The following is a 17,077-nucleotide window of genomic DNA, read 5'->3' on the forward strand; positions in this document are numbered from 1 at the left end:
TTTTAAGGACTAAATTTGCCACCATTCCTGTTTGTGACTCTTGGTAAGTCAGTGTTACATTCCCAACATGTCCCTTGTAAACAAACTAATGGCAGAGTTTTAGGAGAGATACACAAACCGTTGGTAGACAATTCTAATAAACATTGTGTAATTTTTTTAACCAAAATTACCTTTTAAGTCTCAATCATGAATTATTCTTTCAGTAATGAAGAGAAAATAGTGAACAATCAACACAAATATTTCTTACTTATTGGAACGTAATATTTTTCTTTCAATTCAGAACAAAATTTAATTTTGAAATGTGGATCCCAAATTGGTTCTCCTAGTTTTTGTCAGTGAGCTCTTTTGCCTCTAAGCTCAAAGCATGATTGCCAGGTGGGGGGGAAAAAAAGAACAAATAATCAACATGTTCAATCACACAACATTAAGGACTGAAAACCATAAAAGAAAACTAGCGGAGCATGTATACTGGAATTGAGCACATTTCACCAAATTCACATCCTCATCCAAAGAGCACATGGAAGGGATAAGGCGAAAAATGAAAATGACTTTGATTTATGACAAATCATGGTTGTCTTAAATTAACTATGAAAAAAACAGCAACAGTGAAATACCTGGCAGAACGGGCCCCAAGACTAAAGCCCATGTAGCCCTCGGCGGGCAGAGAATCATCGCCCAGTTCCTTAAGGTCCTGTGGCCCAAGATACTTGTCAGTGTCCCCTGTCATGGCATCTTCACCTGCAGATGTACAAAGCAAGCCCAAATCAGAAGCTTCCCTTTGGAAAATGTGTCTGTTGTGGAGAAACCCGCTCCTTTGGTCATCAGCAAATCACCCATTCTCTCATATTTATGTTCTCCTATTCCCCTGGATAATATTTGTAACTGCTGTGCAGCAGGAAAAAGTATAGGCAGAGGTTAATTCGTAATTTCAAGAGTGAATTTCAAGGACAGAAAGAGTTCCTGGTGTTAAGTAGCAAGTTTAAAACATTTCCCCCATCGCCTTCCCTTCTCAAGCCCCGGCTGACCCAGAAAGGAGGGTCTTTTATGTCAGTTTCTTCACCATGATGAGGGCAGCTTGTTTGAATGGACGTTGATTGCAAAATAAAAACAACCTCTTCTTCACCGTTCTGGAAATTATAGGAGGGAAGTGAACAGACTTTTATTTAAATAGTTTTCTCACACACAGGATTCCAGTTCGGGCCTTATGTAAGAAACGAGCAAGTTCTTTCATCTGAACTGTAACTGTGCAATTGGGGAACCTTGGAACACATCAATTTCAACGGTTTCAAAACCTATCAAACTAACAACTCAGCCCAGCTGCCCCAGTGCTTGAGCCCTACTTGGAAAGCAGCTCTACCTTCCATAGAGATCAAGTGGGGGTTTCAGCAGTTGGAAGAAAGGACTACATGAATTGCTCCGTAACCATCCGTACAAAGAGTTAATCATGTAAAATACTTTTACTAGCTACATATGCATGACATGACCTCACACGGAAAAACCACATTCCAAGAGTGACAGGGCAGGTTTTCCAGATGCCTTTCGCCCTCTGGGATTGTTCCTGGTTCCCATCCTTCGCAAAGTGTAGCACAGGCTGTGGAAAAGTTTCTTCCACAAACCGGCACACTCTATCCCCTTTTTATGACTCTCATTCTCTTTCTGGACACAAGCTTGGCTGGGAGAGAGAGATTTCAAAAGCGTACTATGTTTTCTCAAAGGTAAGTGATTCATCCGCTCCAGCTATATTTTCCGATTCCTTTCTCAGTACTGTTTATCATTTCCATTCATTTAAACGCAGGAAACCACAAGAGCTCAGCTTTTAAACTAGCAATCAAGTCTAAAAATACACTGTCAACTACTGTTTTTGCAAATGTAAAAACTAAACAGATCAACTTTCTATTGCAACCGAGTACTGACACAGTATACCAAGAGATTATTTTAAGTAACTATTTACAGCTAGGCTACTTGCACATTCACCACAAACGAGACAAAAACAGTGCACACCCAATACAACTTAAAGAAAGATCTTACTCTGTGGGAAAGCCATTTCCACCAGGCCAGGCTGATCAGATGTTTTCCTGATGTTTCCAGGAATTCCTTAAGCAGTGATTTAGAATCTACCTCCAAATCAGCCCAAACAAACCAATCCCTGGGTTGTAGCCACCGTTTTCACCACCACCGTCGAGTTCCTCTCAGCATCTTCCTCTCCTCGTAGGCAACTGAGGAATCACACATCTTTTCCTACTCATTAGAGTTCAAAGATTTCCAATATTGCAGAGTCGAAAAAAAAAAAAAAGGAACAAAACCTGGCTACTCTTAATTGAGATGAAGATCCTTTTGATCACTCCGCAGACATCCTTTTAAAGCTCCTTCTGATTGGACTAGAAACTCCTCTGGCAAGCCTCTAGCAGGACCGAATGGTGACATAAATGCGAGCCCTGGAGTTATTTGTATGTAAATATGAGGGCTGCTCGAGTGTAGACTTTCGGTAATTTGATACCAGTGCTCTGTGCCTACCCGGGTAACTGAGACAGCCTTAAATCCTGGGAGAGCCAGCGAGCTAGCGAGGTGCTGCATTTAATTAGGAGGTGACTCTTCTCCCACACGCAGGAAAAGCTGGCCAATCCAGGTAGAGGAAAAACTTGAGAAGAAAACAAAGAAGTGACCCAGGCGGGGAGTGGCAGGGAGCTCCAGGCAAACTTTCAACTTTGTTCTCCACTGGGAACACCAGGAGCCTCGGTTATTTATGGTCCCTGTCAGGTGGAAGGAGGGAAAAAAGAGAGAGGGAGGGCCTGCCCTTGAGTTGAGATTGTGAAACTATGGGGTGGAGGGAAGCAGCAGTGATTTCCATAACTCTCCAAGAAGCTCTTGAGAACGTACTCATCACCACTACGGCTTTTTATCAAGAGTTTTGAGGAAAGGAGCAGAAGCGAGACAAGCTAGAAAAAGCAAGTGGATATTCTGCTTTATTTTTGGTAAACGTTCTTTCAACTCTTTAATACATTCAAAGGAACAGACAGGTTCTCGTTCCTGGAGAGGTCCCTGGAGAGAGAAGCAGAGGGGTAGCTGGGGTGGGCTGGAGGGGTCTTTGCTGCAATGGGTAGAGGGCAGCACCAAGGAGGTGTTTCTGTCACTTTGGTGTTACATTGTTTTCCTCTTTCTGGGACTCCTGGCCTCCCCTCTCAGCTGCTCCGCCCTGTTTATGTTGGCCCCAGAGGGAAAAAACTAAGCAGGACTTCTGCATCCTTCATCTGGGTATGCTGGAGAGGCAATTCCACTCACTTTTCCTGGTAATAACTGGAGACTTAAGCTAGAAAACAAGTAAAGCGTTTGAAGCTACCTTGCCCAAGTAAGTGGTTTGCAGCACTTTTTCATGATAGTGCATCTATCTCTAGGATTGTTACCTAAATATACAGAAATGTGACTCTGTAGAACCGATGAAGTAGGAAACAGAGTTGTTTTTCCTGGATAAATGTATAAATGCATAAATGAATGAATGAATGAATGAATGAATGAATGAATAAATAAATAAATAAATAAATAAATAAATAAATAAATGGCTCATCTAATACTCAGACAATATGATACCTGGTGTTTTCATTTAACCAGCATGGCTGTAATCAACATTATAAATATGCAGAAATAGAAGGGAAGCCATTTTTAATGCTTGGTACATACTACTGAAAAATATTCCCAAGGAAAATAATAATTTCCAATCCTGTAAAGAATGGAAAGGAAAGTCATGGTTAAAATGGAGAAAATGTCTAAACATGAATCTGTACTACACGACTGCACTCACAATCCAAACTACTTAGCAGTCTTATTCAATGACTTGCTCAAACTTCCTTAGAAGGACTGTAATGAAAAGGGTCCTTCTTCTTGACTTCTTGGCCAGCCTCTCTCTAGCCACTTCTCCACACCCACCCTGCTCTCTGTTGTACAGAATTATTTCAGTCCCTAGAATTCCTAAACATCTTTAAACTTTGAACCATTACGCAGGGTACACTCTGTTGACAGAACGTTTGCTCTTTTTCACCCGAGTAATTTCTCCAATCTCTGACTCTTTGTAGAATTCCTTCCACTCTCATGCACCATCTTAAGTGAGGTGTCCCTCATGTGTACTGCCAGTAGAAACATCTGTTCAGTCATTACCAGTGGATGATGAGATCCCCTAGATTAGGAACCAAATTTTTCATGGGCCTGGCATATTGTACGCCAGGGCCTAGAAACATCTTTTTGAATTTATGATTGCTTTTATTAAAGAAGTTGGTGGTTTCGCTTTTTCTTTCTTTTTTTCCCCCATCTACATGCCACAGCTGCTTAGCACTCTTTTTGGCATGTCAAGCTTGATGACTGCTATACTGTCAAATGTCAATTAAATTAAGTTTCCATTCTTTTTTACCCCTCCTTCACAGACTTTGGAAATGGTCACTGTGAAACCAAAAGAAACCTGGGGCAAGGGTGGGAGTGGGAGTTGTCAATACATTTGGTCAAAGATTAATGAAAATAGACTTATGACATTAAGTAATTATGCATTTACCATTTTAGAAGGGTGAAAACATTTCTTAAAAGGCACAAATTTAGAAAAACAGGCAATGGTATTATTTTAATGCATTTTTGCACAGTAGGTGCTGTGGATTCAAACCCAAGTTCCACCATTTACTAATCAGGTGACCTTTGGGACACTCTTTACTCTGAGTCCCAGTTTCAATCTCTACAAAACTGGGATAGTAACTCTGCCTCTATCCTAAGTTCTCTTGGGGGGATTAAATGAAATAATGCACAAAGTAAGGGTTTAATCAGCATTAATTGTTACTATTGTTCTGTAACACAGCTTTCTCTAGTGCCCAAGCATCTGAATGCATGAACTCATATGATCAGTGTTTAAATTACTACTCTTTATACTGGTAAGGGCAAAAATCCAACAAGTGCATCAAATTTTCCCTGCTCTCTATTACTTAACACAGGGCCTGGCTCATCATAGGCACTCAATAAGTATTTCTTGAATAAATGAACAATAATAACAAAACTAACTCATTCTCCTTTCAATAAATAAGATATTCTGTAATTATTGTATAGTGAAACATACTACTGGACCAAAGGTTAGAAAGGAATGAGATAAACTGTATTGAGTGACTTACTAATTGCCTCTAATACATTCTATAATCCAAATATATTTTGATTAGTGGCAGCCTCTGAGCAACAGTTCTTATACAAGAGTGTATAAGCCAAGAAAGGTAATTCTACAGAGGGGGCCAAAAAAATATAATACACATTTTAAGAAAGGAAAAATCTATTAAAATTACACTGATGGCAAGTGACCACTTTGAGCACCTCTTGTAATTGCCAAAGTCAAATGTGACTTGTAGTCATTTTTTGTTATCGGTATATATTGAGTATTACAATTTTAATAGTTTTTTTCTTTTCTTAAAATATGCATAATTTTTTGGCACCCTCTGTATTAATGGACAGCACTCACACAGCATCAGATATATTTAGTTAATATATATATATAATCAGAACCACAATTTTCCACATACTAAGAAGTATTTATGTAGGTTTATGTTTTCTAGAAGTGTTTGCCATGGTAGCTTGATTTTTTGAGCAGTAAAATGCAGAAGAAGTCATTTTGCATAACTTTTGAGTCTGAGTTAAACTAAATCTTGCGGTGCCTGCCTAAGTCTCTTGTTTGGAGGAAGCCAATCACAATGTAAGAAATTTAATTACCTTGAGACCATCATGTTTGTAAAGAAGCTCAAGGTAGCCAAAGAGATGGCATAGGCAGGCAGATGTCCAGTCAACCCTCAGCTGTTTCAGTCATCCTAGCCGAGGTGACAGACCTTTGAATGAAGACACCACACTGAACATCCTGCCATGTTACGCCTGCCTTACCTGCCATCTGACTGTAATCTCATGCAAGATCTCTAGAATCCAGCTGAGCCCATTTGACTCACACAACCATAGGAGATAATAAATTAAACAAACAAGTTGAGAGACGGGTTGTTACATTGTAATAATTAGCAGAAACACAGCAGAATGAGAAATGAGAAGGTCCAAAGGTAAGCCAAGAGGTTACACACTGGTTGCCTAGTGCATCCCTAATAAATTAGAGTTAGCTCCAAAATGCATTGTATGATTAGTGTAGACAAAGTCAAGTCAAGGCAGACATTCAGGTATTTATGTGTACCAGCAAATATCCAGCAAACATGGAAACTCAGTATTTTATAATATTCGACCTTACTTCACTCCTTAAGAGATGCAATAGAAGACACTAGTAAATGCCACTAGAGGAGGCTCATCTATTTAGTATTGATTTTACACCTTTCAAAATTTGGAGCACTGGTGTTCTTACTGTTAATCCACTTCTGATAATAAAATACCAGAGGCTGGAAAGTGTTTAAAGAAGACCATAAAATACCCCAAATCTACCTTGATCCCACAATCAACCTTTCAAAGATACGAACACTTTGTCTATCAGGAAATAATACAAAATAGAATCGGGGACAAAAGAGAGAAAGAAAGGTAATAAGTATATTCAATGATTATCAGGACTGTGGTCGGTCAAATAGGTGTGCCTTCATTCCTGTTAGATTGCAAACTGATGGTCCAGTGTCAATATCTGGTGGGATATACCCAACCCAACTTCCTGGCAGTCTTTCATCATGTGCACTAATGATCCCTTTTATGCTAAATAGAGGAAACAGTTCTGGGTGTAATATTTAAAAGTGTTTTTGTGGAAAGTGGTTGTATTTTTTTTTTTTCCGTTCATATTTTATGCATGTAATTTTCTTCTACTCTTAAGACCATCACCAAGGAATACTTTTGTTGCTTTTCCAGGGGTGGAAAATTGTTTTCCCATCTGAATGGAGACTAGATTCACAAATAAAGTTTCTTCAGGTAACTGTTTCAAATTATATTGTCAGAAACACTGCTTAATTCCTCTGCTGTGAAATGCAGAATCTTCCCAACATATTTTATAACATTATAAAGTTCACGTTAATAGTATAAAATACTTTCAATGATTTCATAGTAGAAAACCTCCAAATTACATGGGTTTTTTAAAAAGCTAGATTAGAAGGAATAAAGTGGAACATAGTCTATATACGCTAGTGACTTATTAGGAGTTGGTTTCTTAATAGAACTCAGCAGATAGTCTTACAGATAAACAGTTCATGATTAGAACTTAGAAGATTTAAATTTACTGTGCTTGTTCTGAAAAAAGTGATTTTTTTGATCATCATATAGCAAAGAGAGGAAATGGAAACTATTGGGAAAAGAAATCCTTCAATTTCTCATCTACATTTATAGAACAGTAGAATGAGATCCCATCATTAAAATCAACAGTAATATTTATTGAGCATTTACTCTGTTCTAGGCACAGCTTGGTGCATTATAAGTACTATCTCACATAATTCTCAGAATAACATTATAAAATAGAATTGTTATCGCCATTTCAAGATAAAGAAAACCCAGTTCACACTGGTAGAGTTATATCACTTAAAATATAGGGAAAATCAAATTAAAAATCAGTTGGTTTGACTACAGGGTTCCACTTTTAACTACTGCAATATGCTATGCTATTGAACAAATACTATAAGAATTTGGTAACCAAAATGCAAGCCCCGTGAGGGCAAGGGCTTTTGCTTGTTTTGTTCCTTATCCGGTGTCCAGAACAGTGCCTGGCACATAGTAGATGCTCAATAAATGTGTGCAATGAAAATTCAGTGATTGCTTTTGGTGATGGCAACTGGAGCGAGCGGGAAGAGGGAGACTTACTTTCCACCGTAAACTCTTGTACCTTGGGCGTTTTATACCATGTGCATCTATCACCTATTCAAAAAATGAATACAATTAAAACAAAACAAAACAAAATACAGGGACTGCAGATGAGTCATTTAGGCTGTGTGCTCCATACACCTGAAAAGGTATTTTGATATATACAGGTTGACCAGGCAGACATTCATGTATTTATGTGTACCAGCAAATATCCAGCAAACATGGAAACTCAGTATTTTATAATATTCGACCTTACTTCCCTCCTTAAGAGATGCAATAGAAGAGATGAACTAAGAAGGCAGTGAGAAAGAGATGCACATTATTAATGTGTTACTTCTGGTAGCTTCCCAATGTTCTAAAGTGGTGGTTCTCAACCTGTAGGATGCATTAGAGTCACCTGGACATTTGCATTTCTAACGAGTTCCCAGGTGAATCTGATGCTGTTGGTCCTGGGACCGCACTTTGATAATCACTGATCTAAAGGATACTTGCAAATTGATGACAGTTATCTAACGCCAGTATTGCTTCTACAGAATTATGGAACTATTTTCCTGGTGGGAATTACGAGAATAATTAAAACATCAACTTCAGCAACTGAATTCAATGAATCAAGTACAGTGTTTCTCAAATTTCAATGCATGTATTTGTATCACCTGGAGATCTTGCCAAAATGCAGATGCTGATTCCACAGGTCTAGGGCAGATCCTGAGATCCTGCATCTATAACAAGCTCCCAGGTGACTGCACATACACTCTGAGTAGAGAAATAGTAGAGCAATGGGATAGGACCTACGTTATGAGTAAAGCCAACTACTGCCTTTGAGGCATTTAATCCCTGGTAAAGAAGTGAAGACCAGGGCAGAAATAATACAAACACTGTCCCACTACTTCTGCTGCCTACGGTTTTAGTGCTTTGTATGTGCCAGACACTGTGCTGACTGAGCACTTTTTATGCACATCTCATTTAATCCGCAACCTTTTAAAGCAGGTACTATTATTTCCCTTTTACAGACGAAGAAACGGATTCAGTGAAGTTATTTTAGAAAACATGTCTAATTAGTGGTAGAGTCTACATTAGAACCCACACAGTCAGGTTGCAAGACCCAAGCTCCTCACCACCACAGCACAATGACAGAAGATGTACAAGAGAAATCCCAGAGTATTACGAGAGCTCAAAGGAAGAGGCCATCACATTTGGTTGAGTAGATCTGGTAGATGTTGAATGGAGGGTGTGTGAGTAAAGATAGGTGGAAAGGAGAAAAAAATGGGCAGTTGGCCATGCGCAGCCAGAGAATGAAGCATGGGAGGGAAAGAATGAGAATGCGCCTAAGACGACAAGTACCCACATTTATTGGAGTGCTAGGCGTCTGAGTTGTAGGAAATGGGATGGATAGGCCATATTTTTATGGCCCTTGCATTGGAATGATATAATAATTGCCATCTAAGTGACAAGCAACATATATCCAGCAGTGGGTGAAAACGCAATCTTTTGTTCACCTACGTTTTTTTAATTGAAGACCCAAACTCTCAAAGCTCTCCCTCTTTCTCTCATGTTCTGCTCCCTAATTCTCATCCTACAGCAGGAAGCAGGATCTATAAATAGTTGTATCCATCTAACAAAAAAAGGGAAACTGCCATTTACTGAGCACCTAATACATGCTGGTCACTGTTCTAAATGCTTCATATATTTTATTTCTTTATTTGGTCACAGCAACTCCAAGTGGTATTATTAACCCCATTAGAGATGAGAAAAATAAGACTCAGCATATCTGAGTTGTTGAAGGTTCAAACAAGGGACATAAAATTACAAATAAGATTGAAGAGAAAATATTTTCCACCAATTCAAAACTTTAATAAAAAGATGTTTATCTTCCCTAATATTCAGACAGTGTATTTTCAGCATGGAGAATCCAAATGACTGCATTTGCTCACGTCATTCCCTCAATCCGCTGACATTGGCGTAGTCAGAAAAGCAAGGAAGCAGTAGAAAGGAAGAAGGGTAATAAAATTGTCATAGGACCCTGATCCAATCAAACTTTAGTTCCATGAGTCTAATTGTATCCTGGAGTCACACAATAGTTAATGGGAAAGTTACTTAGATTCCACATCTACACTTATTTCACCTTGCATTTTGCAGTTGGGCTCAAGAGCTTTTACTATGAATGTCCTGAGAGGCAGATATGAGGAAGGAGGTGGTGCATGGATAATGGAGCTGTGCCAGCTACTTAAGCGGGTCCTGTGTGCTGCACAGGCACTCCTGGGTTCGGCCCACAAAGGTGCTTGTGACTCGTGTTAGGACCTTCTCAAACGGTTGGAGGCTCAGAGAGAGGCTGATGGCCTCAGGCCCAAGGTAAAGAATGGAGTGAGCCCTCTCTCCTGCTCCCTTCACTCTCCACTGTGTCAGGAATGAGCAGATGCTGGAGGCCTTCACTTTAACCATTTGTTTTCCAGCGTCTCCTGGCAACAGTGCTTGTTCTTTCAAAACATACATGAAGTGCTGGAATATAATCTTTTCTTGCTTCCCTTGTCATACATGGGAGAAGAATGAGGGTATGTTGAGAAAATGTTTCGATGAGCAATGAGTGAGATAGGTGGTCTTAAGGCTGATGAAGTGTGTGTCATTTTAAGGGATTCATGTACCACTTAGGGGAGGGCCATCCACTGTGCTCTTTGTTTCCTTTCCCTAGGTTTAAGCACTCTTAAGATCATGGCTTCATAGGTGGCCCACAAGGAATCCAGCTTGAATGGCAAAGTTTGCACATCGCTTAAACAATAACAAGAACAAACTGCTGTTACCCCACAGAACAAACGACTTTTTTTGCTCAGGCTGATTTTTTTTTTTTTTAAAGAGGATGTAAGTCAATTTGCTTCTCTACTCTTCAACATTATTCTGTTCTTTGTGCTTCTTTTTTTTTTTTTTTTTTAAACTGTATAGCACTTTACTACTCCTTAATCCAGGCTAGATATAGTTTCTAAAGTAAGCGTGCATGACTCAGGGTTGGAACTTTTCCAGATGTAGCAATGAAAAACGTCCCCTGTGATCTTGGTTGGGTTAATAAACAAACCCATCCCAGAAAAGGCAAAATAATTCAGTGTCTTTCCTGTAAAGAGGGAGAAAAAGACAATGTTGGGACACACACTGTAATTTTTTCATGTTGTTACCAATATTCCTTAACCCTAATCCAGAAATCATCGTCAGTCAGCTAAGTAAGATTAGACAGCACACTGGCTTGGTCAAATGAATATTAAAGAATAACAACAGATGCAGCTAGGAAGCGGTACAAGGTACTTATACTCTTTTCATTATCTAAAATCTATGCCACTTGCAGAAAAATTAGGTGGCTAAATTCAAGGTGGCAGTGTCCTGCCAGTTTGGTTCTTTCTTCTGTTCCTTCTTTCTTAGCTATTCGTCCAGCTTTGACTCCAAATGCAGACCTCATTAATGCTGTCTCTTCATTACTTAGGTGCCTAAGGACTGTGCGTGCAAAACAGGAACATGTTCACCGTCCCCAGGTATAAGAGTACCAGGATCGGGTACGCTTTGTGGGCGCGGGTGTGGCCTCCTCCTCTTCTTCTACCCAAACTGGCCTTCACTGTGCAGGGCAATAAATACCCGTTTATTGGATCATTTTATATTTCTGACCTCTACCTAAAAGACATGTACATACAAGGTAAAGACACTCGGGGCCTGTTCACAGCTCTCCTCCCCATCACGGCTCTGGCCCCGGGGTCAGACTACCCCTTTTTATTTGTACCATCTTCCCCTGGTTCTCCAACCCCTCCTGTCCCCAGCTCTCTGCCCACCACCCTGCCTGCCCCCTGCCCACTGATTCTCAGTGCTGAAGTTCTGCTTTGTTCTCTCTGTAGGAAGCATCCTAGTGGGAGGGGGTGGTCAGCTTAGGCCCCACTTCCACAGGAAGCAGGTCAGACATTCCAGGTAGACGGGCAGGGACTAAAATCATTTGGCACAAGGAAGTGGGGGAGAGACGCCTAGTCCAACTGACACCTTGTTTTGGGCAAATACAAAAACAGCCTATTGTCCTTCATCAATGAGCGTGCTTAATGCCCTGCCATTAAGACAGACAAGCCCTCTACCCACTCATTCCAAGCTACCCACCCCAGCTACTCAATTCTGTCACAGCTTCTTGGGAAAAGACAATACACTCACTGTCTGACTTGCCTCACCTACATCACACCTACTCCCGTGTCTACATTCAGGATGTCATGGGCGTGGCAGCTGCTGAGGTCACCAAGGATGCCCACAGTGTGTGTGCTCAGGTCACCAGACCTTTCCAGGGAAGTTTCTCCTCCCATGGCTTCCACTAGAACCCACTCTCTGGCTTTCTCTTTCCCCGTTGGCATTCCTCCTCCTCTTAACTGTCAGTGTGCCCAGGGCTTTCTGGAACTGCTTTTCTTCCTCCCCACGCCCTGCCCTAGGTTCTCACCTGGCCACTGCCTGGTTTCATCTCCCCCATGTGCTGGCTCTTTCATTGGGTCCTCCGCGTCCACGGCTCTGACAGTTGGATTAAAAAGTTTTCTAAATCGGGAACACTTCTTCCCAACCCCCACTCTTTGACTTCCCTCCCCACCCCCACATGTCTGCTGGTCCAAATTCTATCTATGCCTTAAAATGTTTCCTTTTTGAGGCCCTCAGAGGTCGCCCCTTCTTTTGAATTTCCTTGCTTTATCTGCACAGCATCTCATTGTCGAAGCACAAAAACTAAATTCACATTCCAGTTTCCTCGATTATGGGTAACTGACAAACTATCTTAACTCTCCGAGCCTCAGAATTCTAATAGCATTTCAAAATAGGACTTTCAATTAGGACTGAGCATAAAATAGGAGTTGTAACAGTAATGATAATACTATCAAATACCTTGAGAAAATTCAGCAGGATGAAGTACCTTGCAACTAACATGTACTGAGATCTCTTGGCTAAACCCTTGATGCATTATCTCATTTAAAGCTTACAGCAATCCAACTGTTGTTGACTTTTGTCTCAATTACCAGGCGCCATCGATGTTAGCGCAGAGGTTAAGGACAGGAATTTGAATAGCAGCCCCTGCACGTGCATGGATTTGTATGATCTTGACCAAGTTTCTTAAACTTGCTGGAACTGATTTTCCACATCTAAAAGCGGGACTACTAATGGTTCCAACTCAGAGAGCCACTGTGAGTGGTAAGTGACATAAGGCACAAAATGTAGGCAGCTTAAAGCCTCGCCCATAGAACGGGCTTAATGAATGGTAAGCATCTTGTTTATGATGTTGAGAGTGTTCATTACTATGGGATCCCGTGAAGGGACAGAGACACACGTAAAGGTGTGGAATTTAACCAGTGGACACACTCATCCATGAATGGGGGGCTTTGTGCATCTGTCCTAAGTGCTCTGACAGTGCCAAAGACAGCTCTGCCCGCAAGGAACTAATAGTCTAATTTGAAAGACAGTAAACAAAGTTCATCACAAATTATCAGACTACAGTCTGTGGTTCAAATCCAGACTGCCCTCCTAGTTTTGTAAATCAAGTTTTATTGTTATACAATTATGCCCATTTGTATAGGTATTGTCTTGTGCACTATTTGTGCTACAAAGGCAGAGTTGAGTCCTTGGGAAAGAGACCCTATGGCCTTAAACTCCTAAAATACTTGCCATTGACCCTTTGCAGAAATAAATTTGCTGCCCCCTGAAATTTATGCCTAACAAACAGAGATGAGCATTAGAAAGAAATAAAAAAGTGTGACTGACAGGACAAAGGAAAAGACGTGGGGGGGAGGGGGAATGGCACACAGGACTTACCGACCATGGAAAGGGACGAGGTTTATGCTAAGGGCAGTGTGAAGCTGTGGGAGGTTTTCATTTTAGCTGTATGTTTTTGCTATTTTGGGGGGAGTATTGGTATTATTTGTTGGGGTGGGGTATGGCTACTTTTATTATGAAATACAGCAACCATGCAGAAGACAATATAAAATGTAAATGTACATTATAACAACTTGTTATAAAATAAACACCCTCCAGGTTAAGGAGCAGAACATCAGCAACTCAGAAGCCTCCCACATCCCCCTTCCAATCAGTCTCCTTGACCATCAATCACTTTCTTTACAATATTCTTTTCGTGTTTTTTTTTGTTTTTTTTTAATAACCTCACTATCTAATTTGAGAATCCTAGCTTTAGTGTTACCTAGCTTTGATGAATTTTGTCTTTGCATAACCTACAACCCAGAAACTACACTGCTAGGTTTATACCCTACGGAAATGCACGTATATGTGTACCAAGAAACATACGAGCATACAAGAAGGTTCATAGCAGCTGTGTTTGCAAAAGCCCCATGTCCATAAACAGCAGAATGGATCACTGACTTATGGTACAGGCCTACAATGGAATATTATATAGAAATAAAAATGAATGTACTACAGTTGTATGCAACAACATGAATAAATCTTAAAAACATTACGATAAGCTGTGGAGGGTTTTAAGCTGGGGAACAGATAACATGATGGATGCACACCTGTAAAAGACTGCTGTAGGAGGCGGTGCAGAAAGCTGAGTCTATGGGGCGAGAGGAGACGCGGAGCCCCGTAAAGAAGGCTCCTGCAGCATTCCACGGGAGCAATGCCACTGGGTGGGACCAGGGTGGTGGCCGTGGGATGCAGAGAAGAGGGACTTGAGATGTTTTCAAGAAGTAGAACTGATACAACATGCTTATGGACTGGATATAAGGGGTGCAAAAAGAGAAATTACACATAGCCACAGGTTTGGGCTTGGGTGATGGACCCATTTACTGCGATGGAGAGGGGTGGAAAGAGACGTTGTTTCGGAGGGTATGTTTAAGGCATGATGAGTTAAGATATCTGTGAGAATCTCAATGGAAATGTCTAGTATATAGCTGGGGAAGTGGACAGTGTGGACGAAAATCCCTGAATAATTCCAATTCCAAAGATAGGCTACCAAAGATAAGATGGACTCAGTTTCAGAATAAAGGCCTAGATCCTAGTCCACAGATCTTTTTCTTTAGCTGAAAATTCCTTTCAATTCATTATTCTTTGAGATGCAGATACACCTTGGGGGAGTCATTCAAAAGCTGTTCATCAATTCAATACATAGCTTAGGACTGACTCTCTCAGTGAAAAAGTGTTTAATGGAAGGAAAAAGGAGCATGGCAGGCAGATTTTCTCCACCCTGCCTGTTTTCAGAAATCCCTTGAGTCTCCCCCTCCACTCCAATGCAACCAACCAAACCTGCAGTGAGGATATGCTGTGTGCCAGGCACTGTGCTGGGTCCTGGGGATACAACAGAGAATAAGATTTGGTCTCTGCTTCTGGGATTTCATTTTGACTTTATTGCTGAGAGTAGCATACATACAGTTATGTAAGGTCTGTTTAAAAGGTCAGTTGTAAGCAGAGAAACATCAGGCAAAAGTCTAGATGATTTAAGAGGTATCTGTACAATGATAAAATTTCAGGTGAAAAGCAATTTCTGCATTACAACCACCTCTCCCTTGGACCACCTAAGGGCAAGCTAATCTCCAAGGCCTCTTTCCAGAGCAATTAAGCTAAAAACATAATAGTCTGATTTATTTATTGGGATGAAAAGGAGATTTGGAAAGTAGGAAAGTCCTAGGCATTTGGGGAGGAGAGGTTCTAAAGGATACGTTCCTGGTAACTTTCCTGATACTCAGCTTTACATTTCCCAAAATAATTTCTCATGCGTCTTTGAGTGTCAGATTGTGCCAAGTCAAATCCTACTTATTCTAATGGAGAATACTTGTCTATATTTACTAAAGTTACTTAGTTCTCAAATTCTATTCTAAATTATGTATATATTTATTTTACTTGAACTTGCATCTTGGTCTATATATTTCTTATGCCAAGATGGCCCGAGGAAGGTATACTATTTCTATTGTAGTCTCAGGTCTTTAAAAAATAATTCTCATTACCCTGTGATAATTTCCAAGAGCATGATCTGTTCCTTTTCCTAAACACACATTTTTATTTTTTTTTTTAGAAGCTTAAGAAAATGCACTCTTGGGTTTCGTATATAAGAAAACAGATCATGTTAGAGTAGCAATGAGAGATTATCTAAAACCACAGACATTCAGATCTGTCTAGCTGTGCGGCTAGCCTGGCGGGGCAAGGCATCCAGCATTTATTTGTGCTCTGCTTCCTCATCAGGGTAATAGAGAGCATGAGCTACGTAATACTGACCCACTCCTCTCAGTTGTTTGAAACTTGTGGATTTCAATTTCCTGTGGCTTCCACTGGACACCGAATTTGGCCCAAAGGTGAGCTGAGCACGACTCTCCGCACCCGTCAGCTCAGGCTAGTATCTGACACAATGTATACTGCTTTATCATATCTCAAACCCATACCTACCTGATCATTACTTCTACCACATGTGTACATAGCTTATTTTCCTTTTAATATTTAGTATCTGTATTTGATCCCGAAGAGAAGAGATTTTGGAGCCCTATCGAATTTGTAAGTAGCTGAGATTTAAATAATTGTTCCCAGGGATGGTTTGCTCACCCAGTTGTCCCATAAACCTGTTCAGTAGTCGTATTTCACAGAGACACTTTTTTTGGTTTTTACTTTCCGTGGCTTCCCTCAGTTCTCATTATGTCCCATCTATAGTTCTTTAAATCCTCTAGGACATCCCAATCCACCAGAATTCTGCAAGCTAAAATAACATGTTACATTTTTTTTTTTTTAACTCACAAAATACATTTTATAGGAATTTATAATTTAAAATCACTGTTGAACTAAAGCTAATTGTGAGATCGCTTGGAAGGAGAACCTGAAGTAGAAGACAATTTGAACTTTAATCTCAATTTTCTTCCTTTCTCTCTCTCTCTCTCTCTCTCTCTCTCTCTCTCTCTCTCTCTCTTTTTCCTTCTCTTCCTTTTCCTTCCTTCCTCCCACCCTCTCGAGTCTCCCCCTCTCCCTCTTTCATTTAAATTACAAACTGAATTGTAAAACATAAGAATCTGGCTGGCACTAGAATCAAGATATTAACGTATTTGCACTAATTTTAATACATGTAACATATTTTCTGGGAAAGAAGACAGAGGGCATTAAGATATTTGTGAATCAGTCTAGCCCTCTGAGGAGCTCTGCTTAGCTCTTACCTGTGTAACCTGTGGGCTTAAAAACCCACCTTAGATAAGTTTCTTTTCTTCTATGGCTCTGTTTTGCTGAGACATCATCCTTTGTTCTACTTTATAACTTGGTTCCATTGCGCCCCTAGGTCATTGATTGATAACATTGTCTAGACTTGTTTTCCTTTTTTTTTTTCCTTTTAGAAAGAAAG

The 17,077-nt window shown here is 40.3% G+C and overlaps 1 protein-coding gene across 39 annotated transcripts in view; it reads right to left on the reverse strand.

Moving 5' to 3' along the window:
* ANK3 (ankyrin 3) overlaps positions 1-17,077 on the reverse strand; it is a 593,532-nt gene that overhangs the window by 93,296 nt on the left and 483,159 nt on the right. For 21 of the 39 annotated variants that reach the window (XM_088792001.1, XM_088791998.1, XM_088792002.1 and 18 more), the window contains 2 exons: positions 7,774-7,827; positions 615-738 (listed from right to left, as the gene is read on the reverse strand). In XM_088792001.1, the coding sequence (XP_088648127.1) occupies positions 615-738; positions 7,774-7,827 (178 nt within the window). Of the gene's footprint in view, positions 1-614; positions 739-2,028; positions 2,741-7,773; positions 7,828-17,077 lie in introns of those variants that run through there. The other 18 variants (XM_088792013.1, XM_088792011.1, XM_088792003.1 and 15 more) reach the window with 4 other exon arrangements.

This window comes from Rhinolophus sinicus, chromosome 15 (genome assembly GCF_057876585.1).
Source record: "Rhinolophus sinicus isolate RSI-liver-muscle chromosome 15, RSI-T2T, whole genome shotgun sequence".
In the NCBI taxonomy this organism is placed as follows: Eukaryota; Metazoa; Chordata; class Mammalia; order Chiroptera; family Rhinolophidae; genus Rhinolophus; species Rhinolophus sinicus.